Source organism: Micromys minutus, assembly GCF_963924665.1.
Source record: "Micromys minutus genome assembly, chromosome: 10".
Lineage (NCBI taxonomy): Eukaryota > Metazoa > Chordata > Mammalia > Rodentia > Muridae > Micromys > Micromys minutus.
The window spans coordinates 52447433-52474354 of NC_137979.1; the positions used below are offsets into that span (position 1 = coordinate 52447433).

The 26922-nt window shown below is 45.2% G+C and overlaps 1 protein-coding gene across 2 annotated transcripts in view; it reads right to left on the reverse strand.

Moving 5' to 3' along the window:
• Window positions 1-6033: 6033 nt before the first annotated feature.
• Window positions 6034-26922, reverse strand: part of TEX2 (testis expressed 2) — a 104127-nt gene continuing 83238 nt past the window's right edge. Inside the window, exons 8-12 of one of the 2 annotated variants that reach the window (XM_080922529.1) lie at window positions 20942-21074; window positions 14734-14859; window positions 13277-13486; window positions 9998-10118; window positions 6034-7420 (exon numbers count right to left, since the gene is read on the reverse strand). In XM_080922529.1, the coding sequence (XP_080778655.1) occupies window positions 7298-7420; window positions 9998-10118; window positions 13277-13486; window positions 14734-14859; window positions 20942-21074 (713 nt within the window). In that variant the 3' untranslated portion in view covers window positions 6034-7297. Of the gene's footprint in view, window positions 7421-9997; window positions 10119-13276; window positions 13487-14733; window positions 14860-20941; window positions 21075-26922 lie in introns of those variants that run through there. The other variant, XM_080922530.1, reaches the window with a different exon arrangement.

Below are 26922 nucleotides of genomic sequence, written 5' to 3' on the forward strand. Positions count from 1 at the left end.
AGCTTCCCTCATGTCTGTACATAGTGGCCTGGCTATGGCCTCACATGGATCAGTCATTAAAATAAAACAAGCCTTTATCTGTTAAAAAAAAAAAAACAAAGTAATTTATCCTTAGCTGATTGTTATTATTTAGAGTCTCTAGCCTGGGCTGGCCTCAGATTCCTTACATAGCAAAGGACAGTCTTTCTGATCCTCCTGCCTCCTCCTCCTGAGTGCTGGAATTACAGGTTAGCATGTCCTCAGCAGGTTTACGAAGTGTTGGGATGGAACCCAGGACTTCATGCCATAATTCCAATGCAAATGTTCGCCACCCATAGATGAACAAAACGTGGCATAGGACTAAAGGAGATCAGTTCAATGGGTAAAGCACTTGCTGCACACATCTAAGGACCTGAGTTCAGATCCCCAGACCCATGACAAGGTGGCTGTGACATCACACATCTGTAATACAATACTCCTAAGTCAGGATAGGAGACCGAGGCAAGAGAATCCTCAGAAGCTCGTGGGCTAGCCAGCCCATCACACAAAGCAGCAAACAAGAGACCTTGTCTTGCTGAGCAGCGGCGGTGCACACCTTTAATCCCAGCACTTGGGAAGCAGAGGCAGGCAGATCTTTGTGAGTTCCAGGTCAACCTGGTCTATAGACCAAGTTGGAGGACAACCAGAGCTATGCACAGAAACCCTGTCTTGGAAAAAAAACCAAAAAAACAAACCCAAATCAAACACACACACACACACACACACACACACACACAGTCTCAAAGAAGATGGAAGATGACGAATGACATCTGAAACTGTTCTCTTATCTGTGTACTCCAGCATGCCCTTGCACACATATGCTCTTTCTCCTTCCCTATACCTCCCTCACACACAAATGAAAACAAATACAAAAGTGGTATATCCACTTAATGGAATACTAATTGGCCATCAAAAAGGATGAAGACTAAAACAAAATTAAAAAAAAAAAAAAAAAAAAAAAAAAAAAAAAAAAAACAAGTACACTGTTACTCTCTTCAGACACACTAGGAGGAGGCATCAGATCCATTACAGATGATTGTGAGCCACCATGTGGCTGCTGGGATTTGAACTCAGGACCTCTGGGAGAGCAGTCAGTGCTCTTAGCCACTGAGCCATCTCTCCAGCCACCACAGAACAAGACCTTAATCTTGAAACTGTTAAGTAAAAGTTGTAAAGGTTCACAGTTTTACCATCCTACTCACATAAAGGACTCAAGCGGGTAGAGCCAGAAAGTAGGTTAGTAGTTGCTTTACACTGGAGAAAAGAATGAAGAAATTAGAAATTTGTGATCAGGGCATGGGGTTTCTTTCTGGGCTAGTGAGAATATACTAATATTAATAATGAGAATGATGGGACTGGAGAGATGGCTCAGCAGTTAAGAGCACCGACTGCTCTTCCAGAGGTCCTGAGTTCAAATCCCAGCAACCACATGGTGGCTCACAACCATCTGTAATGAGATCTGATGCCCTCTTCTGGTGTGACTGAAGAGAGCGACGGTGTAGTCACATACATGAAATAAATAAATCTTAAAAAACATAGTAATAATGATGCTCGACTTTGTTAATATAGCCAAGCTATTGATTTATTCAAATGGGTAGGTTGTGTGTGGTATGTAAGTTCTTTCACAGGCAAACCTAGGGGCTGGAGAGGTGGCTCAATGGTTAAGAGAAACTGCTGCTCTTCTAGGGGACTTGGGTTCTATTCATTGAGCCGACATGGCAGCTAACAACTGTGTATAACTCTAGTCCTAGGGAACCAACACCTTCTGGCCTCTATGGGCCCTGCACACAGGTGGTGCACAGAGATACATGCACGTAAAACATACACATAAAATAAAATATATTTTAAAAAATTGTCAAGGCTGACTAGATGGCTCAAGAGTACTGACTGCTCTTCTCTTCCAGAGGTCCTGAGTTCAAATCCCAGCAACCACACGGTGGCTCACAACCATCTGTAATGGGATCTGATGCCCTCTTCTGGTGTGTCCAAGACAGCTACAGTGTACTTACCTAAAATAAATAAACAATTCTTTTTTTTTAAAGGTATATTACCAGAAATAAAGAGGGCCATTCCACAATGATAAAAGAACCCCCTTATGAAACATAAAATTCTAAATATGTAAACACCTTAAAGTTGAGCTTGAAAGGGAGGTCAAGCCTGATACAATGCTGACAGAAGAGAAACCAGTTTTAGAAGAGCAAGATGCTTCAGTGGGTAGAGACTCATTCCTGCTGGAGATGTGAGTAACACCAGAAATGCTTTGGTCTACATGCTACTTGTAGAACATTACCCTCAACAGCAACAAATCCACAAACACAGACCATGTGCTGGACAATAAGATAAGTCTATAATACTAGAGCAAGCCTCTGAGATGGCAATCCCAAATCCCCGTGCCTCCTGGTGTGGGGCCCCTCCCCCACTGTTCCAGGGTTGGTCTAAGGGATCAGTAAATTGTGGAAAGAGATGACACGCCCCTTCCACAACTGGACAGTTTGCGGCTTTTTTCCCTCTCTTTCCCTCTGTCCATCTCTCAGCTTTCTTATTTGACGGGAAACAGGCCAGTTTTGTGTGTGTTATAAGGAGGACTAGAGAGACCTGTGTAGTTAGGAACTGAGGCTCCCTGCCCACAGCAGAATGTGGCTGGTGTAGTAGATAATCCAATCCTATGGGTCCTGCAGGCCAGGGTAGATATCAATGGAAACCTCGCCAGTGGAACAGAGCCAGGAGTACTGAGCCAAGGCCCTCTGGGTTTCTTATGCAGGTGTTTCCAGGTAATACACAAATGCCTGTTGTAAACCACTGGTGTGGCACCTCTCCCGCCACTACCACCATCACCATGACTGTGGAGGCCAGAAGAGGGCATCAGGTCCCCTGGAAGTGGAGTTAACAGGCAGTTGCCAGCTGCTTTACACAGGTGCTGGGAACTGAGCTCAACTCATGTGTAAGCCCTGAGCCATCTCTCCAGTTCCTACGTGTTCACGAGGCAGGATCTCATATAGCCCAGTCTGTCTGTGATCTCTGTAAGTAGCTTAGGCTGATCTTGAATTTCTGATTCTCCCACCTCCATCTCCCAGCACTGGTTTTGTGGGTGTGTACCACCACACTCAGCTAACGGCACTCTCCTAAACATGGGGGAAAAAAGTATAATCTTGGGATGCTTCTAAGGCAATCCTTAATGTGAAAAAGATAGTTTTTAATGGGTGGTTAGAAAAGAACAATGGTCTCCATTAATAATCTAGGAATCCAGTTTAAGAAAACTAAGGCAGGGGGGCTGGAGAGATGGCTCCAGAGGTCCTGAGTTCAATTCCCGGCAACCACCTGGTGGCTCATAATCATCTATAAATTGGATTCTATGTCCTCTTCTGGTGTGTCTAAAGAGAGCAACAGTGTATTCACATACATAAAATAAATAAATCTTAAAAGAAAGAAAGAAAAAAGAAAGAAAGAAACTAAGACAGGTGTGGTGGTGCACACCTTTAATCCCAGCACTTGGGTACAGAGGCAAGTGAATCTTTTGAGTTCAAGATCAGCCTTTGTTTATAGCGCAAGTTCCAGGACAGCCAGGGCTACACTGTGGAAACCATATCTTGGGGAAAAAAAAAAAAAAAAGCTAGAGGAGCCAGGAGTACATACCTCTAATTGTAACTCTTCAGACAAGGAGTTCAAAAACAAAGACAATTAAAAGCATAGAACATCAATAAAGCCAAAAATGATAAATCTCTTTGATGGGGTAGAGCACAGTCCCAATTCCCAGCACTTGGGAGGCTGAGGCAAGATTCTGAATTGGAGACCAGTTTGGTCTAGTCAAGCAAGACAGTCTCTGAGTATAAAAGGAGCAGGTGAGATGATTCAGTGGGCCTCTAGAAACTTCCAAGCGTTAAACCTATCAAAAGATTACTACCGTATTTTGTCAAATAGCATTTGGTTGTATAGACAACATAATTTTGATCACTAAAGTGCCTTCGTATGTTCTCAGTTCTGGGGTACTGCTTTTTACAATTACGCGTGAGATTTTATGTGTGCATAGGTTTTAATTTCTCTAGAGTTAGTTCCCGGACATTTTTAAAAAATTGGATATTCTCTGCATTTACGTTTCAAATGTTATCCCCTTTCCCACGTCACCTGGCAAATGGATGTTTACAAGAAGTTAGTTGTCCGATTCCTTTTCCAAAAAGCGGTTAGCCCACTCTATTTCCAAACATAATTGAGAGCGAAGCTCTGCATCCTCAGTATTTTACAATACACACCGTTCCAACCAAGCACATAATATACAGAACAAACATCTGGGCGTTTAAGCCTTTAAAACGCTGTAATTACAGATGAGAAATGAAGCCAAGCCGAGGGAAGATAATCTCAAACTGAGGACCAGATCAAGATTCATTCACGGCTACAGCCTATGCTTCACCTAGCTCCAGATCCTTTAAAAGGGAGAGGCCCTTCGGCTCATTTTCCCACTCTCAGCCTGGCGGCTTTTTTTTTTTTTTTTTTTTGGTCTGGTTTCACCTACTGCGAACGGACACGCTAGTTACAGTCCCCCCTCCCCTAACCGAGGTGTAGGGGATTATTTATGTTTACTGTAGCTGTCCTCAGAAACACCAGAAGAGCACATGTAGTTGCTGGAAATTGAACTCGGGACCTTTGGAAGAGCAGTTAGTGCTCCTAACCACTGAGCCATCTCTCCAGCCCGAATTTTTTTTTTTTTTTTTTTTTTTTTTTTTTTTTTTTTTTTAAATCTTTCTTAAATTTTTAAATTTTTTTCTAGGAAAAGCACGGAGCTAGCAACTTGCAGTTTCTTCCCGGCTCCACGGTTGGAGGACCTATCTACACGCTGGAGGACTCAGAAAGCCCGACCAATGAGCCAGTCGCTCTTGAGCACGCGACAAAAAACTGGCTTCCTATTGGCCAATAATGCAGAGACCCGCCCAACAACTTCCGGACGCTTTCTTTAAGTTAAGGCCACACGAGCGTCCCGGCCTTTTAGCGACAGGGATATCTCTAAGGTAATGTGCTCTTTGCGTGGCCAGAGAGGCTTTACTTCTTCACTGTGGGTGAGCGGCCGGTGATGATGACATTCCATACAAAGCACGCGTTAGACTGCTGATCCGGGTGATGCGAATCGGAGTCTGAGCCGACTGCAGCCGCGGGAGCGGGAGGTGGTGGGCCCAGCCAGCTTCGTACCCTAACCCTTCGCTTCTCTTTCAGGTCTGCCCTGCCCAGGACAGCGTGGAATTCTACAAACTTTCCCCAACCCTCTGAATAAAGTGTTTCAACAATACTGCTGGCGTCTGCGTGTGTCACTGTCGCCGACGCGCTGCCTTTGAGCCCCCGGCGCACCTTCTCGTGGTGCCGGGGGTTAAGCTGCAGCGCTATAGCACTTTGCTGGCGCATAACTGGGGCCGTCTGCTCTTCGCGGGCGGCCCTTTTAACCGCTAGCTACAGACTAAAACTAGCCTACTATCTGGTGCTTTGGGAGTCGAGAGCAGATGGTATACTGAGGCCTAGGTTTGGTAATAACTGGCCCGAGTGATACTAAAGGTCTTGTACTTTGTCCTAACCTTAGTGCGGGCGATAGGCACGTTACGTCTGCCTGTGGTAAAATGAAATGGGATGCATGCAGGCTTTGAGGCGGCTGAAGCCTTAGGAGGGGTTGGTAATTAAATCGGGCCTCCTAAGGGAGTCGAAGTACGGTAGACAAATATGCCAGAGGTTGGGCTTTGCAGTACTGGGTGGGGTAGAACCAACTAGCATGCACTCAATTCCACTAATCATGTTTGAATAACCAAACTAGTCGTGTTTGAATAACCAAGACCACGGACCTAGAAACTTCCCATAAGGAGAGGCAATAATGGATTTCTGGTGTCTGACATATTTATTTTGTGAAACAAATAGAAGTTTGTAAATTCCCACTTTATTTTTAAGCTCAGCAGGATGCAGTCTTGGGATCTCTGTGCTTCTGTCTAGTCTTTAACTGCAGAGAAAGACTAGTGAACAAGACGTGGATTCAAGTACACTGACTGGAATGGTCAAATAATCTGTCATGTTTTAATGGGATGATTAAAATAAAGGCTCAAATAAGTTCTCAATATATTAATTTCTTTAAAAGTCATCTTCAAGCAAGGTGCCGTTTAAGAAAAAAAAGAACTTTGTCCACAGGTATTATCAGAAGTTACCCAAGGTAATTTTGACATTGGATGCAGCTTTAAACAAACAGAAAAACCTAGTAGGTCTTAAAGCAAGTTATACAATGAGAGCCCCCAGATTTGTAAACTAAACATTCTGACACAAATGCACAAACTTAAATTGGCAACATTAAAGAAAGGTCATAGGTGCATGTGTAGATGTAGTGCTTGCCACTGAGTAGAGAAAAAGTCCGTTTGGCCACCAGAGAAGGGAACTGCCCACAAACCTCCCAAGCCAGTTAGATACACAAGGCCTTCCCATCATCCAGCACACAGAGAAACCAGAACACTGGCTCCAGCTTTCTGGCCCCACCCCATCATTACCTGGGAGAGACAATCTATCACTGTGTGCGGTATTCTGACATTGTCACATACGCTCGTGTCTCTAGAAAAATCAGGATTGGTTGGAAAGCAAGGTGATTGTGCCTCTTTGGGATGGTTTGATCTCATGGCTTTGCCTGATGTGTGTTCACACGAAGAAGCCCACTGTCCCCGCCCTTGGTGGAAGTGTGGGTGTGTTCTATGGCTGCTTGCTTCCAAAATGCACAATTTAATATGAAAAGAGTTGCTATGCCTATTTTACCACCAATGAAATGGCTCACAAAAACCACACTCTGGCTGCCACAGTGACATTCTCCAAGTGTGGAGGGCCGCAGTCATGCAGACAAAGTGTAGAGTGGAAAAATGTTCCATTGTGCACTAGCTGCCTGAGGAAAAGCTTTGGAGGAGTCAAGAGGCAAGGGAAGCCTTCCAGTTGGACAGCTTTGCTCTGAATGTGCTCATTTGCTGCCGTAACACCTGGTAGACTTTAAAAAAAAAAAAAAAGCCATGGTGTGAGCTGTAACTCTGGCTCTACCATGACAGTTCTTCAAGTCTCCTTTGCCATTCAAAGCTTTGCAACAGACAAACCAGTTACTAGTCACCAGATGCAGGGAATGACACCTCAGTGGAATGGGCCAGCAGGCAGAGGGCAGAAGCAGTCCTTTAAGAGACAGTGGCTGTGGCACCAGTAAAGGCCACACCCACAGCACAGATGGCAGCCACAAATCCCACACCTTGAGCTAGGTCTCATAATACTGGGAATGTCCCGTCTTCACCCATCACAGCTGGTCAGAGGCCTCCACAGGTGGCTCTTTCAAGAGGCAGGAAGTGGAGCGAGGGTCCATGGCCGAGTGCATTATAGGGATATAAACATCATCCATGTTTGGCATGACAAAAACTTTCTGTAGGGAGATATTAAAGGATAGCCACGTGTCAGGCAATTGTCCTTTCACATATGAAGTATCTATAGATTCCAAGCATGTTCTATCTTGCTGTCTCTCTGTGTGTGTGTCAACTTTAATTGCTTCCTACCTTATTTATTGAGACAAAGGTCTTTCACTGAATTTAGAGCCAATCAATGTGACTAGACTGGCTGGCCAGTGAGCTGGGATTTTTATGTAGATGTTTGAGATTTGAACTCAGATCCTCACGCCTGGGCAACATGCACTTTACTAAATGGCCAGCTCCTCCATTCTTGAGCTTAGAAAGAGCCAAGGAGCTGGCAGGGTGGCATGCACTTTTACTCCCAGCACTTGGGAAGCAGAAGCCAGCAGATCTCTATGCCTTCACGGCCAGTCTGATGAACAGGGTGCGTTCCAGAGCAGCCAAGGCTGTTGCACAGAGAAACCATGTCTGGAAAAACTAAACAACAACAAAAAAGTAAAAAGTCAAGGAACCACACCAGAGTACAAATACAGGAAGAAGCTGGTATGTCAGCTTTGAGGCAAGAACCCTCAATATCATATACAATGTATATATGTATTAACTATGTAAGAAAAGTTCAACAACCTTAATGCAGGAGAGCTGGCTTAGCAACTGCAGTGTTTCAAAATCATATCCATGATTATTCCAAGTGAATTTATTCTTTTAAATCTTAGCACAAATGTAAGCTGAATTTTTCACTTCAAAGAAATCCTAATATGGTGATGGTACAGAGGCTATTCAGCCGTACATAGTGATTGTTCTTTGCACACTGTAACAGTGTGTATGGACTCTGACACTGCACTGGAGCTTCAGCAATACTCTTAGAGGAACGAGCAAGCACGCAGGCCCCCGGCAGGAGCAGTGGTTAGCCTTCAGCTTTCCAACTGTTTCCAGGACCAGGCACCAATCAATCTCTGTTGCTCCCTGTCGTCAAAGATGCCCCAAAAGGGTGACCCACCCAAATGATAGCAGGACACAGGGATGTAAGACAAATGAAAAGCCTGAAGGCATGAGATTTTCCCCCTAACTAGGTTTAAAGTATTTTTCCATCTGGTGAAAATAGACTTTTATTGGAAACTGTTTATTAGTTATATTTAATCTCTAGTTTTTAAATAGTAATTGTTTTTTAAAGACTTATTTATTTATTATGTATGCAGCATTCTACCTGCATGTGTGTCTGCAGGCCAGAGGTAGACACCAGGTCTCAATACAGATGGTTGTGAGCCACCATGTGGTTGCTGGGAGTTGAACTCAGGACCTCTGGAAGAACAGCCAATGCTCTTAACCTCTGAGCCATTCCTCCAGCCCCTTAAATAGTAATTGTTTTTAAAAAGACAAAAAGCTAAGGGCCAGGAGAAAGATTAAGCAAGTACAGATGCTAGATCGTGAGTCTGAGCTTAACCAACACTCTCACGGTGAAAGAGAACTAACAGCAGGATGTCCTCTGACACCCCCCCCAAACTTAGAGTGGGACCTGGGGAGACAACTCATTCCTGAAGTGCTTTCCTTGCAAGCGTGAGGACCTGAGTTTGACTACTGAAACCCCAGAAGTTGGGCACCAGTGCTGGGGAAACAGAGACAGTCAGACAGATCCCTGGAACTCCACAGCCAGCTAGTCTAGACTTACTTGTCCAGTTCCAGGCCAGTGAGAGACCCTGTTACAAAATACAAGGTGGACAGTCCCTGAAGAATCTCTCTCTCTCTCTCTCTCTCTCTCTCTCTCTCTCTCTCTCTCTCTCTCTCTCACACACACACACACACACACACCCCAAACTTAAAATATACTGATGAAAAAGAATGCAAATATGTTTCAAAGAGGTAAATTCATGACTAAGTAAATAAACCATTTGTTAACCCATAAATTTTGAGGTACTTATTTAAATTTTGAGACAGGATTTCTCCAGGCTGTCCTGGAACTCAATATGTGGAGCAGTCTGGTCTGCCTTTTTCTCAAGTGTTGGGATTAAAGGTATTCACCCCCATGCCTAGTTAGACAGCCATGCTTCAAATATTTGCTCAAGTGGCTGGGGTGGGTAAGATGGTTCAGTGGTTGAGCGCTTGCTGTGCATAAGTAAGGCCCTGAGTTTGATTTCTATCACCACAACAAAGTAAAACAAAACAAAAATCTGATCAAAATCTGAAAGAAATAGTGCATCCCAGGCCCGAGCTCCTGCTGCTCTCCGTGGCGGCAGAAAGAAGTAAGCAGGTTTGGAGGTCGAACTCTGGCTTACACATTAAGGGAGGCCAGAATGACTTCAGGTTCCCAGGACAGTTGTTGCCGGCACAGATTCTTTGAATATGAACTAAACAAACAAAGTAAGGCTACAGAGTCGGGGAACATTTTTCCTGCACACCAGCTAGGTGCTACTGCTGGCTGCCCAGTTCCCGACTTCCTGCAGGACAAAGACAAAGCCTGGAGAGTCTTTGCAGGCTCATGGGGACAGGGCACCATCCTCCAGTCTCTAAGCACCTCTGCTGGGTTTCTCTGGAGGAGGTCCAGGCCCTCCATCCACTCAGTGTGCTTCTACTCTGTGGCAAACACAGGGCAGTTTTACCTGAAGCTCCTGTTCCAGTTTCTTCTCTATCCACTCTGTCACGTGAACTAAAGTTACTTCTCTCTCTCCAAGTTTTGGCCGAGCTTTCAGCTCCACATATGGTGGCTTCCGAAAACCGTACCTTTGTGAAGAAGAAAGTAACCACATTTAAAGAGACAAAGGAAGTGTCTGGTACCACAGACTCCTCACTGGCATGGGTTTATCACAGAATGATCTCATAGTTCTGAACCGCCACTTCCTAACTCAGCACAGCATGGGAGAGTTCTGAATGCCTGTGTTTGCTGGGCAGTGTCAGGGCTCTGATGCATTCAGACCAGTGCTGACAATGGACAAAAGATGACAAATTTCAGAAGGCTAAGAACTGAGCATTGCTTTAGGGTTTTTATTTCGTTAAAATGGCAATAATCTTTTTTCTTTGTATTTTTAACAACAATAAGATGTGCTCATCATAAAAACCAAAACATCTAAGCCAGAACTTCTGGAAGACACAGCCTCCTTCTGAATGCCACCCCCATGAGAAGGCACTCTCCTAAGCAAGCTCAGGCAGAGAATGGTCTATATACTACTGCTTTTTTTCACCATGTACCAAGTTGTGCTTTTCTCACAGTCTTCCTACGAAGGCCAGGTTGGCTTAGAACTCTCCAAATCTTCTTGTTTCTGCCTTTTGAGAGCGCAGGTGACAGTAATGTGCTGCCTTACCCTACCTCACCCTGTCACACCCGTCACACTGTGCCCTTTTATAATTTCAACTGGCACTCAGAGCTGTTGGCAAAGTGTCCAGGGCAGCAGAGTGTGGTGGCACACTTGTAATCCCAGCATTCAGGAGGTGAGGCAGGAAGATCCTAGTTTGAAGATCAAAGACACTGACTAAAAAATAAAGAGGAACAGAGAAGTCCCGAAAGCCTCGCTGCCTGTGACGTCGTGAGCACATAACAGACATAGGCGTGTCGAGACCCCACAACTATCTCCAGTTGTGAACGAAAGGCCAAAAAATAAATACTGTCAGTCAATTTAAGGTGGATAATGATAAAAGTAAACATTAGTGTGGTGTGTGAATAGCTTCGTGTGTGTGTGTGTGTGTGTGTGTGTGTGTGTGTGTGTGTGTGTGTGTGTATGTGTGTGTGTGTACAGGAATGGCCCCATAGACTCCTGTGTGAATGCTTGGGCCATGGGGAATAGCACTATTAGGAGGTGTGGTTTGTTGAAGGAAGTGTGTCACTATCAGCGCAGGCTTCTATGCTCAAGTTATGCCCAGTGTGGAACACACTCTCCTTCTGCTGATTCTTCTGATCAAGTTGTAAACTCTCGGCTCCCCCAGTACCACGTTTACCTGCACACTGCCATGTTTCCTACCATAATGATAATGGACTAAACCTCTGAAACTATAAGCCTTCTATTAAAGTTTTCCTTCATAAGAGTTGCTTTGGGGGAGCTAGAGAGATGATTCAGTGGTTAAGAGCACTGGCTGCTCTTCCAGAGGTCCTGAGTTCAACTCCCAGCAAACACATGGTGGCTCACAACCATCTGTAATGAGATCTGATGCCCTCTTCTGGTGTGTCTGAAGACAGCTACAAGTGTACTCATATACATAAAATAAATAAATTTTAAAAGAAAAAGAAAACGGTTGAAACACTTTGAACTATCCGTTCTCACTTCTGTAGCTGACACCTAGATACCAGTCCTTGTATAATGCAAAGTAAAGATGTTACCTACTGTGTTCTAAAATGGTGTCCATGTCCCACTGCCAGGAATGTGTTATCTAAAATTCTGTTTAGTTTTCAAGGCTGGAACTCCATTCTTGGCTGTATGTATGAATGGAATCTCATGATAGGATATAGTCACAGTGGTGGGCAGAGATGGGGATGGGGGGGGGGGGGACAGAAATAAACATGTAAACTAAACTCAGTACTTAATGCTTTTTAAAAAGTCTAGATAAGATACTGAGTGTTCTCAAACTACCTAATACTTTAATCTGTCATTGACAATGCTATAGAAACAAAGTATAAATGCCAAATTGCTGTGTTTCAATTATGTTTTGTGTTGCTGTTAGTGTTATGTTTTTGTGGTGTGAAGGACAGAACCAAGGGCCTTGTACATGCTTTCCTACCAGTGAATTATCTGCTCTATCTAAAACTCAGCAGTTAAATGTTTTATCGGGGCTGGAGAGATGGCTCAGCGGTTAAGAGCACTGACTGCTCTTCTAGAGGTCCTTAGTTCAATTCCCAGCACCCACATGGTGACTCAGAACCATCTGTAATTCTAGTTCCAAGAGACCCAACACCCTCTTCTCACCTCCTTGGGCAACACACATACACTTGGGTGCTTACATGTACACATAGAACAAAATAAATACATTTTTTAAAAAATTAAGTAATACTTAAACCATTTACAAAAGCTACACTTGAGTTTTACTGGGAAATACTTGCATTGCCGCTGAAAGATCAGTGGCTGGAAGAGACCCTCTGTCAAACATTCCTGCGAAGCCTGCTGGATGCCAGGGGCCTGAGGTGCAGTGGCCTTGTTGTGATGGACTGTAGAGTTGTGTCTTCATTATGAGTGACATTTGCAATACAGTGAGAGCTCTGAGACCTTGTTCCTTACCACATAGAGTTATGACTATTTTATAGAACTTAGAGTACCAATTTTAAACTGAGATTCACAGACAAAGATGCTGAGCCTGTGAATAATTCATTCATCAATTCTAAATTGTGGCTTGAGCACTTTAACAGCCCTCCCCTACATCTCCAATGCTGAAAGCCTAGGGAGTATGCCAGTCACGTCTGTATCTTCAGCATCCCCAGGTGGTACTCCCACCCAGAGCCTCCTCCTCAGAGAGCCTCCCATCACAAGTGTAAGAGGCAGCCTCCAATACCAAGACCTCATTGAGGGAGCATCTCCTCACTGCCTGGACTCTGCTGCATGTGATTGTCATCTGTCAAGAAAGAAGGCCTTAAGAAGACTGAGCCAGTGCTGTGGTTCTGACCCAGGCTGGGCAGAAATACGGGCTGACTTACAAAGGGCAATTGTTATTATTGGTGGATAAGTCAGCTTTAGAGAAAAGAGGACCAAGCACAGAAATAGCCCCTCATTCACCTTAACTCTTCTTGACATATGAAGACCATTCTTAAAAATGTACAAGAGACAGTCATGGAAGAAAACACTATGGTTAATGATTGACTCGAGTCTCATAAAGACAGTGTGGAAATGCTCTTATCCAGGGTTAAGCAGGCTGGGACTTTATGGTCACATGGTAAGGGGATCACTAGGGCATATACGCACCATATCCGGTCAGTCGGGGGCGGTGGGATGTTGACCGCTAAGGTCCCTCGACACTCTTGTACTTCCACAGTTAGCAGCAGTGGTGTATTAGAAACTTCTTCGATCTTCTTTTTAATAAATTCTGTCTCTGTTGCTTTTTGGAAATATTTTGATTTGGTGATCTTATCAACAAACCTCATAATCTTACTTGTTCGATGACCTCCAACATACCTTCAAATACAGAATGCAGAGGTATGTTAGCCTGTGCGTCAGGAGGGTAGGGTTCCCAGGGATCAAATTCAGGCTGTCAGGCTTGGCAGCAAGTGTATGTCAAGCTATCTCGCTGTCCCTAAATACCTTCCACTACCATGAGCCTTGTGACTGCACTACTCTCCAATAGCTTTCCCATTGTGACACGACACACACTGTGGTCGGGTCACTCTGTTTGAGGAGGCCTGTCCTGTGTACATAAAACATTTAGTAGTATTCTTGGCTTCCAAGGATTAGATGGCAAGAATGTTCTCCCTGTTGAGATAATCAAACATGTGCCTGTCCCCCTGTCGGGGTGGAACCCCCTTTGGCTGGGAACTACTTTAAAGAACATGCTCAGGTCAGACAGACATCAGACGGGACATCGGACATCTGGACAGAGTCATCCCATCCAGGCGGTGGCCCCTTTGTACCACTCTGAGACTCAGCATGAGTCCTTGTCCTACTGGGGAACCTCTGCTTCTAGATAGCACATAAGACCCAAGCTACACTGACAGCAAAGCAGCAACTTAACAGACTGTCACACCAAAGCCTAGAGCTTTTTAAAGGGCCTGGAACCTGCACCTCTTTCTTCATAGGGTTAGAACAAAACACAAAACAAAACAAAGAACAAACAAACAAACCAAAAAAAGCTCCATCGAGTGGATATGCTAGCAAGCCAAGAGAAGTAGCACTTGCCTCTGGCCCTGCTCACTATCACAGACACAGGTAGAGTGACAACTGGATTCTTCATACCCTCTGCAGTTTCAGACATCATGGAGAGAGTATGTTGGGGGTAGGGCTGAATCCAGGGCTTTGCACATGCTGGATGAGCATGCTACAACCAAGTAACACCTCTAACCCTAAACATTATTAGTTCAAAGAGCTACCGACTGTGCTGGGCAAATGTTCACTTCTCACCTGTATGATTTCAAAGAGGGCAACAGCAAGTAAATGGGGCTGTGGTGCACACGGTTCCCTTCTCTCTGAGACCACCAGGGGGAGGTGGTGTGCAGTTTGCACCCTCTGAAGACCTGGGAGCACTCCTAGTGACAAGCCTTTCCTTCAAAGTCTCTGATATTTACTCACATTGCAGGGCAAAGGCAAAGTCTTTCCTCTTAGGATGTTTCACTAAGCGTCAGGAAGAAGCTCAGAGGGAAAGGAAAAGACAGGCTGACTCCTGGCTGCTCCCTTGACCACCAGAGCCTCCAGAAGCCCCATCCACTCACCCTTCAGCCCCAGGGAGCGGCTGTTTGTCTCCAGCACTGGGTTCTGGTGGATCATCTTCCTCAGAGGAGCCAGCACTGGAGGATTCTTCATCACTGTCAGCCAAACAGTATGCCCTGGGCCTGCAACTGAACAGAGACGGAGTCACATGGATGCGTGTGTTCACACACACACACACAGACACACACACACACACACAGAGACACACACACACACACACACACAGACACACACACACAGACACACACACACACAGACACACACAGAGGGTCAAGAAGAAACCTCTGTTATATATTGTCAATGTTACTAAGAGAGAATCCAAGAGTTCTTGGATTGGCTGTTTACTCAGTAAATTCTAGCACCAAGTCCCCTGACAGGACTGCAGAGGACTTGAGCTCAGAACAGTTTGCTTTTGAGCATGCACCAGAAAGACAGGTGGTGGAGTGGGATGGAGTCACATAAAATGTAGGCGCCAAGCTTTGGGGGGGGGGGGGTGGTAAATGGAAAGAACGAACTGTTGGCAGGGTTATATGATGGCAGTGTAATGCTGGTGACGTGACTACCTTACTAAGGATGAGGTGTATGGGCAAGTCCCTTGTCTATGGCTTAATCGCCCCTCAAGTTAGTTTTGACCGAACTGGTAAAATTAGATACATTACACCATGCCTGCTCCACCTCTGGGGGCAGGGGTCACAGAGAAAGCCCAAAGCCACAAGGTGCTAAGTCTCAAGGGACCTCCTCCCCCCTCAAAAAGTACCTAACATAAGAACTTAGGGACTTTTCTAGAACAGCTCAAATTCAAAGGCCAGGCTTTCCAGCCCGTTCATAGATCATTGCCCTTCACTAAATTCTTTTTTGAGATTTATTTATTTATTACATGTAAGTACACTGAAGCTGTCTTCAGACACATCAGAAGAGGGCATCAGATCCCATTACAGATGGTTGTGAGCCACCATGTGGTTGCTGGGATTTGAACTCAGGACCATTGGAAGAGCAGTTGGTGCTCTTAACCTCTGAGCCATCTCTCCAGCTCCACTAAACTCTTTAGGGTTCCAGAAGAGTGTGGGTTCCCTGATCACAGCAGAGCTGTGGGATCATAGTTTCCTTCTGAGGCGTGCCAGGGGCTTCCTGACCGAGCAATGGTGTCTGCCTGCTTATGAGATTTCTAGCTGGGCCCCATCTCTACAGCTCAGGGACTTGGCTGGGCATGACAGGAACAAAGGACAGAGCTGTCTCTGAAAACTATTGGGCAACAAAATGATCACTAGGCACAGCCTAGTACTGCTGACCAGGCCAAAGTACTCAGGCCAGAGAAGATGGTGCAGCTTAGGCCCAACCTCCCTGTTGCCACTGCTCTCAGGTTCTCCACACCTCCTTGAGCCACTGGAAATCCACGGGGGTAACTGTCTCCTGACTAATGAGGGTCAAGGGCAGAGCACACAGCCGCAGGCAGGAGAGGGCCAGGCTGAGCCTCTCACCCTGAAACCAGAGCTGGCTGTAAGAAGATCTCACTGACGCCCTCCCAGGCAGGACACAAGAATCCTTCTTACCCTGACTCTGAAATGAAGCCAGAGCCGCACCCACATGCGGGACTTCAATGTTGAAGGGGATGTCCCCTGGAGAAGCCTCTCCTCATCCGAAATGCCCGCTTCCCATTCCCCCAACAGACCAGGCTAGTTTAGAATGCTTCTGTGTCCTTGCGGCTCAGAGCTGCCTTGGAGGTTCTGTAGGAAGGCCACCCTCACAGAGCTCTTGGGTTTCAAATCTACATGGAAAATTCAATTCTCAAAACAAAACAAAACACCCTCTGAACTGGGATTTTAGATAAGGAGAGTCAGAAATGTAAATTGCCAGAGATTACACAACCGCCCCATATCTCCGCCAGTCAAACAACTGTGCTGCCAGCTTTCAAGCTTCACGCTGACAGGTATGGGAGCTGGCCTAACAGCACAGGACGGTCCCTCATCCACGCGCAGCCCAAAGCATCTGGGGTCACAGTGAGATCTGCTGAGCCAGGACCCTCGTGTCCCCGTCAATGTGTGCCATCTGCACTTCCAACCCCTGGGTGAAAGATGCCAATGGGTGAGTGCTGCAGTAAGCGCTGAGGTTCCAGAAGGAATGAATCCTCTGCATCCTGCAGCTTCCAGTGAGAAATTCAGATAATGCTCCTAGGCTACAGTGCATCAGAGTCTAAACGGCATTTCTATCACCCAAAATGAGAACTGTCTGATGTGGAGCCCAGGACCACTGTGTTACTAATGTTTGGCTCAGACACAGTTTTTACAACTAAATGTGCATTTTATGCTCTCGGCCTTATGATGTCAACAAGAATGTTAAAGACACAGGAGAGGTCCTCAGAAAAGATGTGTAGGATGTGAGAAACTACTGGCTTTAAACACAATTCAAAATTCCAGAAGAGTGTTCTATCTCCAGAGAGCCGCTGAAGAGACTTCTTTCCAGTTATGCTGCCTCTGGTAAAAACCACTTGAGAAATGTGCCTAGAGTCAGACACAAGAGAAAGCCAATGATTCTACTGTGGTCTATCTTGGGCGTTTTTTCCCCTTTCTTGAGATGGGATCTCACTTTGTAGTCAGTCTAGGCTAGCCTGGAACTCACTATGTAGCCTAGGTTGGCTTCAGACTCAGGCTAAGTCTCATGCCTCAGTTTCTCAGGTGTTTAGATTGCCTGCATGAACTACCATGCTTGGCTCAAATGTTTTCCTTCCTTCTTTCCTTCCTTCCTTTCATTCTTTCAAAGATTTATTTATTATATGTAAGTACGCTGTTGCTGTCTTCAGACACACCAGAAGAGGGCATTAGATCTCATTATAGATGGTTGTGAGCCATCATGTGGTTGCTGGAACTTGAAATCAGGCCCTCTGGGAGAGTGGCTATCTCTTCAGACCAAATGTTTTATTTCTTGTTTGAATAATCATTATCACTTCTGGCAACTTCCAGCAGTCAGTCAGCCTCTGTGTGTGTATATGTGTGTGTGTGTGTGTGTGTGTATGTGTGTGTGTGTGTGTGTGTGTGTGTGTCTGTCTGTCTGTCTGTCTGTCTGTCTGTCTCTTTTTGCTTGGACATATGTCTGTGTTATACACATGTGTAGTACCTACAGAAGCCAGAAGACAATAGATGGCCTTGGATTGGAGTTATAGATGGTTGTGAGCCTCTATGTAGGTGCTGGGATTTGAACTCTAGACCCTTGGAAGGACAACCAGCACTCTTAATAGTTGAGCTATCTCTCCAGCCCCAGTCTAGCAGTTTCTCAAACTACCTGCAAAGCAGGCTGACTGCTATCTTTTTGGAATAGTTAAAAGAATGACAGATGCCAGAGGCAATTGTAAAAAGCTTCCAGTGAAGAGTGAATAAACATATTCAATAGCCCAGGGGGACCTCACTCCTCAGAATTCAGCTATCTTTTACTTATAAGATACCAGTTTCATGTATGCACTCGCGTGCGCGCGCGCGCGCACACACACACACACACACACACACACACACACACACACACACACACACAGAGGACAAGACCTAGCCATGGTATACTTGGCTCCTAAGAAGATCAGGGCCAGGTAAGGGTGGGGAGACTACACACTGGCCCAAGCTGCACCAAATCCATTGCAAATTCACCCCACTATGTATTTAAGGATCTGTCATGTGGGATGGATTCCCTCTAACTTAAAGGCCCTTTACAGGTTTTTCCTAAAGTTTAGACTGCTCAGACTACCTCCTTCCCCTCCACTCCCATAGTGCTGTGGGTTGAGCCTAGGATCCTATGCACGGTAAGAGTGAGCTCTCTCACTGAGCTACATTCCCTGTCCTTCCATTTTGACTGCCTTACTGCCCCAAAGCAGTTTAACTACAGTGTTCGATAAGAAGACATGCTGTCTGTGGAAGTACAAGCTTAGAAGACAAATGCCCATAAATGACTGTCAGAGGGAGCAGCCTTCAGACTAAACCAACCTGGATTTCAGTTTCTCCATCTTGCTCTCTGGTTACCACTATAAGCAAAACAGTGAGGCCACCATGGCCCTGCCAAAGGTGGGCCCTGTGGCAAACCCATGTGTGGCCTGAGGCCTGGAGAGGTGGAGGTGGCTAGAGAGAAGGCCTGGAGAAGAGGCTGTCGTGGGTCTCTATAAAGTCCTAGGGTGTTCAGTATTAACAAAGACATCGACGATTAGTAACAGCCACCACACGGACTGCCTTGTGTCTCTCCTCTCTTTAGCCTCAAGGTGGCTACACATGTTCACAGCTGAGGAACGGAGGAAGCAGATTTTAGAAGTGCTTCTGGAACGAGGTTCTGGAATCATGCACTGGCTTTCAAGGGGTTTCAACACTTCAGAATTCTGAGACAAACTATGGCTGTGGAAATTTTTTTTTTTTTTTTTGCAATAAAGATGGGGTCTGGAGTGCTTAGCTTCTCCAAGGGTCTATTTCTCAGGCCTTTTTCCTCACAAAGGAAGGGCTCTAAGAGTGTATTTCTCTTTGCAAATTACATATTAATGTATATTTAATATCCTCACAGGAAGAAGATAGACAACACATTCAGGATTCTTCTATGAAACGATAGTTTTAGAAATACATCCTACCATGAAAGCCACAATCCCAAAGACAGGGAGTCTTTTCAGTCTAAAGAAACATGGCACCCCGTGAACAGCCAGTTTGTGGATGTAAACCGGATGTAAAGCTAAGACAGCTAGAAAAACAACAGTCACTGTGGAGTGTGTGAAAGATGAGACTCAGACCAAGTGGTCCACTGCCCACCTGATGTGTACGCCTCGATTTTCCAACAGAGCCTGAAGCCCTGTGCTGGGTACAGCTGTTTCTAAAAGGTCCTTATTCAAATGCTGATGATGACGGATTGCTCTGTCCCACTACCATTTAGTAGATACATTTAAAAAGTACTGGAGAGAACGCCAGACTAGCACTGCTCAGCTCTAGGGGTCAGTGTGGGGTGGAACAGCAGCTAAAGTTAGGTCTGACTACAGGCTAGATCAGGGCCCCAGCATTTCTTAACGAGGAGACTCTGTCACCCCGCTCTCAGCCTTCCCAAGCTTTTGGACTATGCCTTCGTGTCTGGGAACATGATGAAATGACATTATCTTGTGGCTTCAAATGGCACCAAATCAGGCTCAGCACACACAGGGTGTGGAATGCTACACAGGGAATTGATGAATACCACTCACCAGAAAATACAAATCCACAGATTGCCGAATCCAAATACATTTTAACAATTAGCAGAAAAACGAAAGGAAAATAGCAGATATACGTTAGGTTGCATACAGCAGGTGCAATTCTCCAATTATTAAAACAGGAACATTTCAACACATAACCCAGATAAATCAAGATGATCTAAGCAAAAAAATGTCCTTGAAGACACGACTCCTTGGTCTATTAGCACTGAAAGCCTGAAGAGGTCAGTCAGCTTGCAACTAAGCAAAAAGCCAGTGTTCATTTGGTTCACCGTGGCAGTCCCGGCCACTGCAGTTTGGTCCCTGTGGAGGGACTAGGGATGGGAGAGGCCATATCCTTTAGCTTGGCTAAAACAGAGTTATCATTTAGGTGTGTAACCAGAACAGTGACTTTTAAGGTGTTTGAGGATCTGGTCATCAAAGCAGGGGTGTGTGGGGGGGAGATAGAGGGATAGGAGTAGGTGGGTTCAGGCTCATTAATTACCTCATGATTCTGGAATATTTCTAAATCAGATTAACTCTGGGTAACAGATGTACTGTCTACAAAGAGAAGAATTTACTAAGCAAATCGATATTGTATTATTTGGGGAAAGTGCTTCTCAGAACACTTGCGGAGCATTCTTTTAGCTGCAAAATCAACCATCTCATTATAAATAATTCTGACCTGGTGATTAAAGTGGTAGAACCCCAGGGGACCTTAATCTGCTCCACATATTGCTGCTGTCTGTGGCTCGGAACAGAACAGTTTATGCTCAGAGGAGTCTGTCCTGCTTGTCTGTGCCAGTGATGCTTTCTGGGTAATTCAGACAGTGTCACCCCTGCCACTGATGACACCAACAAACAGCTACTGTATGCTGCTACAGTGGTCCCCGGGTGCAAAGTTCTCTGTGATCAGAAGCGCTGACACTGAGCCTGCTGACCATTCAGGGGCTCCCACGTGCCGACCTGCTTCTCACAGGCTGCAGGGAGAGGCTGGGCCCCAGGGTTGGTTAGTAAATTCATATATAGCCCCTTACCCTTCTTTGCCAATTTCTCCAACCTTCAGGGCTTCAACAAGAGGCTCTTTACCTAGTTTGGTCAAGTTCATTTTGGTCTCGAGAGTCATCAGAAAGGACCCATTGTAAGACATTTCCAAATCGATCCAGAGTCCTAGAGAGACAGTCAACAAACAAACAAACAAAAAAGGTTTTGTTTTGATTTTTTTTTTTGCCTCCCAAGAAATATGAGTCTAAATTACATTATCAAAACTGGTATTTTCAGGACTAGAAAGAGTTCAGCGGTGAAGAGCACTTGCTGCTCTGCAGAAGAGCTCGGCTCCCAGCACCCAGATGATGGATGACAGTCATTAGCTAACTCCAGTTTCATGGGATCTGACATCCTCTTTTGACCTCGGAGGACACCAGGCATGCATGTGGTGCACACAGGCACATACATGTAGGCAAAATACCCAGACACACAAAATAAACCTTTCCGTGTTCTACAGGCATTAAAGTCAAGTCTACGTGTGACCTGTACTGACAGCAGAGGTGTGAAAATGGTAAGGTGCTCTGCCACTGGAAGTGTGAGGAAAGAATGCAGTGACCAGCATGGCCACTCTGGGGATCACAGTGAATTCAGTGTCCACATGAGCTCTGCAAGGACTCCATCCTCTCCCTCCCTCCCTCCCTCCTTTCCCACCCCATCTCTGGCTTCTCCTCTTCACAGGAAAGAAACAAATGCCCAGAAAGCAATTCACAGCATGGCCAGGAAGGACGGCCAATGTGCTGCTGTTTTGCTAAGTGAGGAAGTCACTGTGCAGCCGAGTGACAGGCATCAGTCATAAATGGGCTGGGGCTTAGTAGTAGTGTAGCTGTTGGGGGTCACTCTGGGAAGTGTTCTCTCCTACACCCAATGAGGTGAGATTGCTCAGCAGGTAAAGCAGCCCTGCCACCAAGCCTGAGACTGGACTTTGATTCCCTGGCCCCGCATGGGAAAGGAAGAGAACTGACTGCTTCAAGCTGTCCTTTCTGCGTGCGCACCCCAATCCTACCCCAAGCCCACCCCATCCTACCGCCTCCCTGCAAAGAATAAACATCACTTTTAAAAAGAGAATCGTTTAACAGCAGAAAAAGATAGCCCAATAAATTCATTGTGCCCTTTTGCTCTCCTTTATCTCTCTCTCTCTTACACACACACACCTAATTTTTTTTTTTTTTTTTTTTTTTTTTTTTTTTTGGTTTTTAAGATTTACTGACTGCTCTTCCAGAGGTCATGAGTTTAATCTGTAATGGGATCTGATGCCCTCTTCTAGTGTGTCAGTGACAGCTTATTCATATGCATAAAATAAATACATTAATCTCAAGAAAAAAAAGAAAGAAAAAATATTTGTTTTATTTGTATAAGTGTTTTGCATATACATAAAGTATGTGCACTGTATATATGCCTGGGGCAAGAAAATGTCAGAAGAGGACACTGGACCTGGCACTATGGACGGTTGTAAGTGCAGGTGCTGGGAACTGAACCAAAGTCCTCTGCAAGACCAACAAGTGCTCTTAACCTCTGAGTCATGCCTCTAGCCACCACATTTTTATATTTTTAGTATCCATTTGTTTCGAGAAATTACCTAATAATAAAAACAAAAGGATTTCCAGAAGTATCTAGGTAAATCAGGAGAACCACTTAATGCCAGAGTTTAAGAATTTAGTCATCAGAAGGATATTGCTGCCAATAGCTCATTTCTCATTTCACCAGATGCCGCTGGACCAGCATCTACAGTGTGCAGACATCTCATGACTCTCTCAGAACAGGAGGGGATGGCTTGGCGAAGCTACAGGAGATGCTTCTCGCTCTTAGAGCTCCATAAGACCTCATGGATATTCAATCAAAACGCAATCCTTCAAGTGACTATTTAAATGCTAATAGCCTTTTATAGAGCCTCATAAGACAAGTGACAATACGTGAGAGGAATCAGAAAATTAACGTCACCCCATTCTTCATACATAGCTCCATTTTCAGTCCATTGCAGTAAACAGCCCCTCCCCACGTGGCCAGTCCCCTGGTTAAAAAGCCCTGTCCAATCCTACAAGGCACTAACAGTGCAATTCTTCACTAAAGGCAGAAGAATTCCTCTTTGGTTTTCAACAAACTCTTCCTGCTACTGAATGCGATTATTCTCCAGGAATGACTTGGGTTAATTAAGTGGCACAGGTCAAGGGTGATTATCTTCTTTTCCGGAAAAACTGCTTCATTTCTAGCTTACGGTAAGCAGTTTTAAAAACAATCATTAGTTAGCTTACTCCTCAAAATGCTGTTACTGTGGAGACAAAAGGCACACCTGCTTCAGGAAAGACATTTAGTCCTTAACCACTTCCAGACAAAGGGATCAGTCCAAAGGGCTACATAGGAATTTTAACTCATTATAAAAAGGACACTAATTTCTTTTGGAAATCCTGGCCAGGATCCAAATAATATTCATGGCATGAATTGTCTTTGAAAGCTGTCATATTGAGAGTACCAAAACTTTACTCCTTCCAAAATGAGGTTCTGTTGTCTTTCTAAAAAATTTATTCTTTTTAAAAATTATGAACTCTAAGGGAGGTAGCGGTGGGGTGGGGAGGCATGTACAGATAGGTACGGGCAAGGCCAGAAGAGGGCATCTGGACCCCCCTAAAGCCAGAGCTGTGAACCACCCAAAATGGGTACTAGGGTTCAAACAAGTCCTCTGGAAGTACATCAGCAAGTACATCAGGGCACTGGATTCCTGGAAATGGAGTGACAGCCATTGTGAGCCACCCACTGTGAGCACTGTCACCTGAAGTGCTCTTCACCAGTGACTCAGGTCTCTATCTGTGCTCAAGTATTACAGGCACAGGCTGGTCCAGGCCCTAGTCACATGGGATACGGCATGCCCACCACCTCTAGGAAGGTCAAGGGGAAAGGCTTGGAGCTCTATTACCCAAACGAGGGCTTGAGTTTTACTTAAGGAAGCTTTTTGACCTCTGGACAGAGGTCTTAGCTACACACAAAGGACATCACACTGTCATTTTTTTTAGGGAGGACTGTATGCAGCCAGCAGGTCATATGCCTTGGCCATCCTTCTTCTGGCTGCAGCTGTACAAGGTAAAGGCTGCAGAAGATTACCAGAAGCCTATCTCAGGAGGAGGCCTAAATATGATCAGACATTTATAGTGCATTTGCTGGGTTCCCGTTTGTTTGTTCGTTGTTACTGTTGTTTGAGACAGGATGTCAGGTATTCCAGGATGCCCTTACTTACTGCGTAGTTAAGGATGAACCTGATTCTCCATTCTCCATTCCCCAGGTGCTGGAATTATAAGCACACACCTCCTCTCACGGAGTGCTGGGAACCAAACCCAGGGTTTTGTTCACACCAGGTAAACATTCTACCTCCTGGACGGCACATCTAGTCCAGTGTCTGGCTTCATACCCCTTATTATACATCATGAGGCCCACCTAGGACAGACTCAAGAATGGGCTGAGAAATTAAAACTGATGCACACTGCAAACAAATATGATATACTTGAAAATGCAGAAAAGGAGACTATTCACCACTGCATTGAACAAAATGCTTTTATGGCAACAACTAACAGGCAAGAAGCCACTGAAAACCCAAGAGCATGCACACTTCAGAACAGAGACCTAATCCCGTTTCTAGACCCCAGTCCCTCCCCTGGCTTACAAGGCCATCAGATGAAGTGAACAGCCACTAGGAAGCCTGTCTCTGTCTTGGGAAAATGTATAGAGATGGTGACAATGTCAAGATGGGGTCAGACACCAAAAGTGGCACCTTACCCTGAACACAGACAGCTACATGCTGTTATTCTATCCATGCTCAGGGACACATCACCAACCAAATGACAATTAGAATGACAAACCTTAGAGGGTCTTTGTACAAGTCCCCACCAGGAGCTCAGGGTGGCTGAGAAGGGTGCCACAAAGAATAGATAGCCCATTCCCTGCAAGTGCTGAGCTCTTAGTGGGCACCATATCAACTGACAGGTGCTGTAAGGGCCCGTCTTCAGGAAGTACATGACTAAGAATAAAGATGAGGCCGGGGAGATGACCTTGTTTACTCAGCAGAGACTCTAGCCCTTGGGTAAAATGCTGGATAATGTGCCTGTGATCCCAGTGCTGAGAAACAGAAACTTCCATGAGCTTGCTGGCCAGGGTCTAGTCAAACTGGTAAGCTCCAGATTCAATGAGAGACTGGTCATTTAAAAATGAGGTAGAGGGGTTGGAGAGATGGCTCAGAGGCTAAGAGCACTGACTGCTCTTCCAGAGGTCCTGAGTTCAATTCCCAGCAACCACATGGTGGATCATACCCATCTGTAATGGGATCTGATGCCCTCTTCTGGTATGTCTGCAGACAGTGACAATGACAGTGTACTTACATGAAACAAATCTTTCTTCCAGAGAACCTAGATTCAATTCCCAGTACCCACAAGGTGGCTAGTAACTGTAACTCCAGTTTCAAGGATATGATGCCCTCTTCTGACCTCTGTGGGTACTGCATGCATATGGTACATAGATATGCATATAGTTAAAAAATACGTATGAGAGTCTTGACTGCATGTTTGTCTGTGTACCATGTGTGTGCATGCCATCTGTGGAGTCAGAAGAGGATCCACTACAATTTGAGTTACAGAAGGTTACAAGTATTCATGTAGATGCTGGGAATTGAACCCTGATTCTCTGCAAAAGCAGCAGACTCTAAGCCACTGAGCCACTACTCTAGCCCTTTCTCTCTGTTCCTGAGAAAGTCTCCCTCTGTAGCCCAGCCAGGCCTGGGACTCACTTTGCTGGGACTCACTTTGTAGTGCAAATTGTCTTCGAACTCATAAGATCCTCCTGTGTCCTGGCAATTTCCAAGGGCCAAGCTGAGCCTCCTGTGCTCTTGTCCCCTGCTGCAAACTGCTTTTTCTCCCCACAACACAGCCACCTAGAGCTACATCCTAAGCTTTCCAGTAGCAATATCAAGGGTAACAACAGTAATAGTAAAAATACCACTACCACCAGGCGCTGTTCAAACTACCCTGTGTGTATTCCTCATGACAGGTAGGTAAGTGCTCTCAGAGTCTCCATGTGAGCATCGAGGAAGCTGAGAACTTATCTTCCCTGCGATGGTGGATTTGAGTTTAGCCGACTCTCACTATGGAACCACATCTGCACTGCCAAAATTAGAGCAGCAGGCTGGGCCAGGCGCAGTGTGTCAGCATCCCAGAACTTGTCGGGCAGAGAAAAGAGGGTTGTTGCATGTTTGAGAGTAGTTTGGTCTACATGACAAGTTCTAGACCAGCCAGGGCCACAGAGATCCTATCGTAGAATTTTAAAAGTGCATGCCTAAGGCAGGATAGTCCAAGCAGCCCGAAGAGCCCATGTGAACCAGAAGATTTTTCTTTTTAAAAATGTTTTCTTTTAAAAACTATTTTACTATTTTATGTATGGGTAGCCTGTCTGCATTTATGTCTGTGTACCCATGTGCATGTAGGGTTCATTGAAATCAGAAGAAGGCACTAGATCCCCTGGAACTGGAGTTAGAGACTGGGTCCTTTAGAAGAATGGCAAGTGCTCTCGACTGCAGATCCATCTTTCCAGCCCCTGGGAAGGATTTTTCAGAGGGGTACTGGAGTCTCACAGAAGTGCTACTACTACCAAGTCACCTGCTTTCAATTTCCCTAAAAGGGAAGGCTATCCCCAAGAAACCCCAAACTCACAGAGTCACACACTACATGATGACTTTTGGTCACTAGAGGACCACATAGAGGACAGCAGTCCTGTGAGATTCTGTCACTTAGTAACAAGACTGCCCCCTAAGCCTGGCTTAAGCATATTCCATTGTTTACACAGCTTGGACTTAGTTACATAGTTGCAGGAACATGTGACTGTTATTGAAAAATACCTCATTCTTCATGCTTACTTCTGTTTTGGGTCATACAGGCATCCTTCAAAAGCTTGGGAAAACCTAATTTGATCAAATTCAAGTAACCCCCGGGCTTAATGT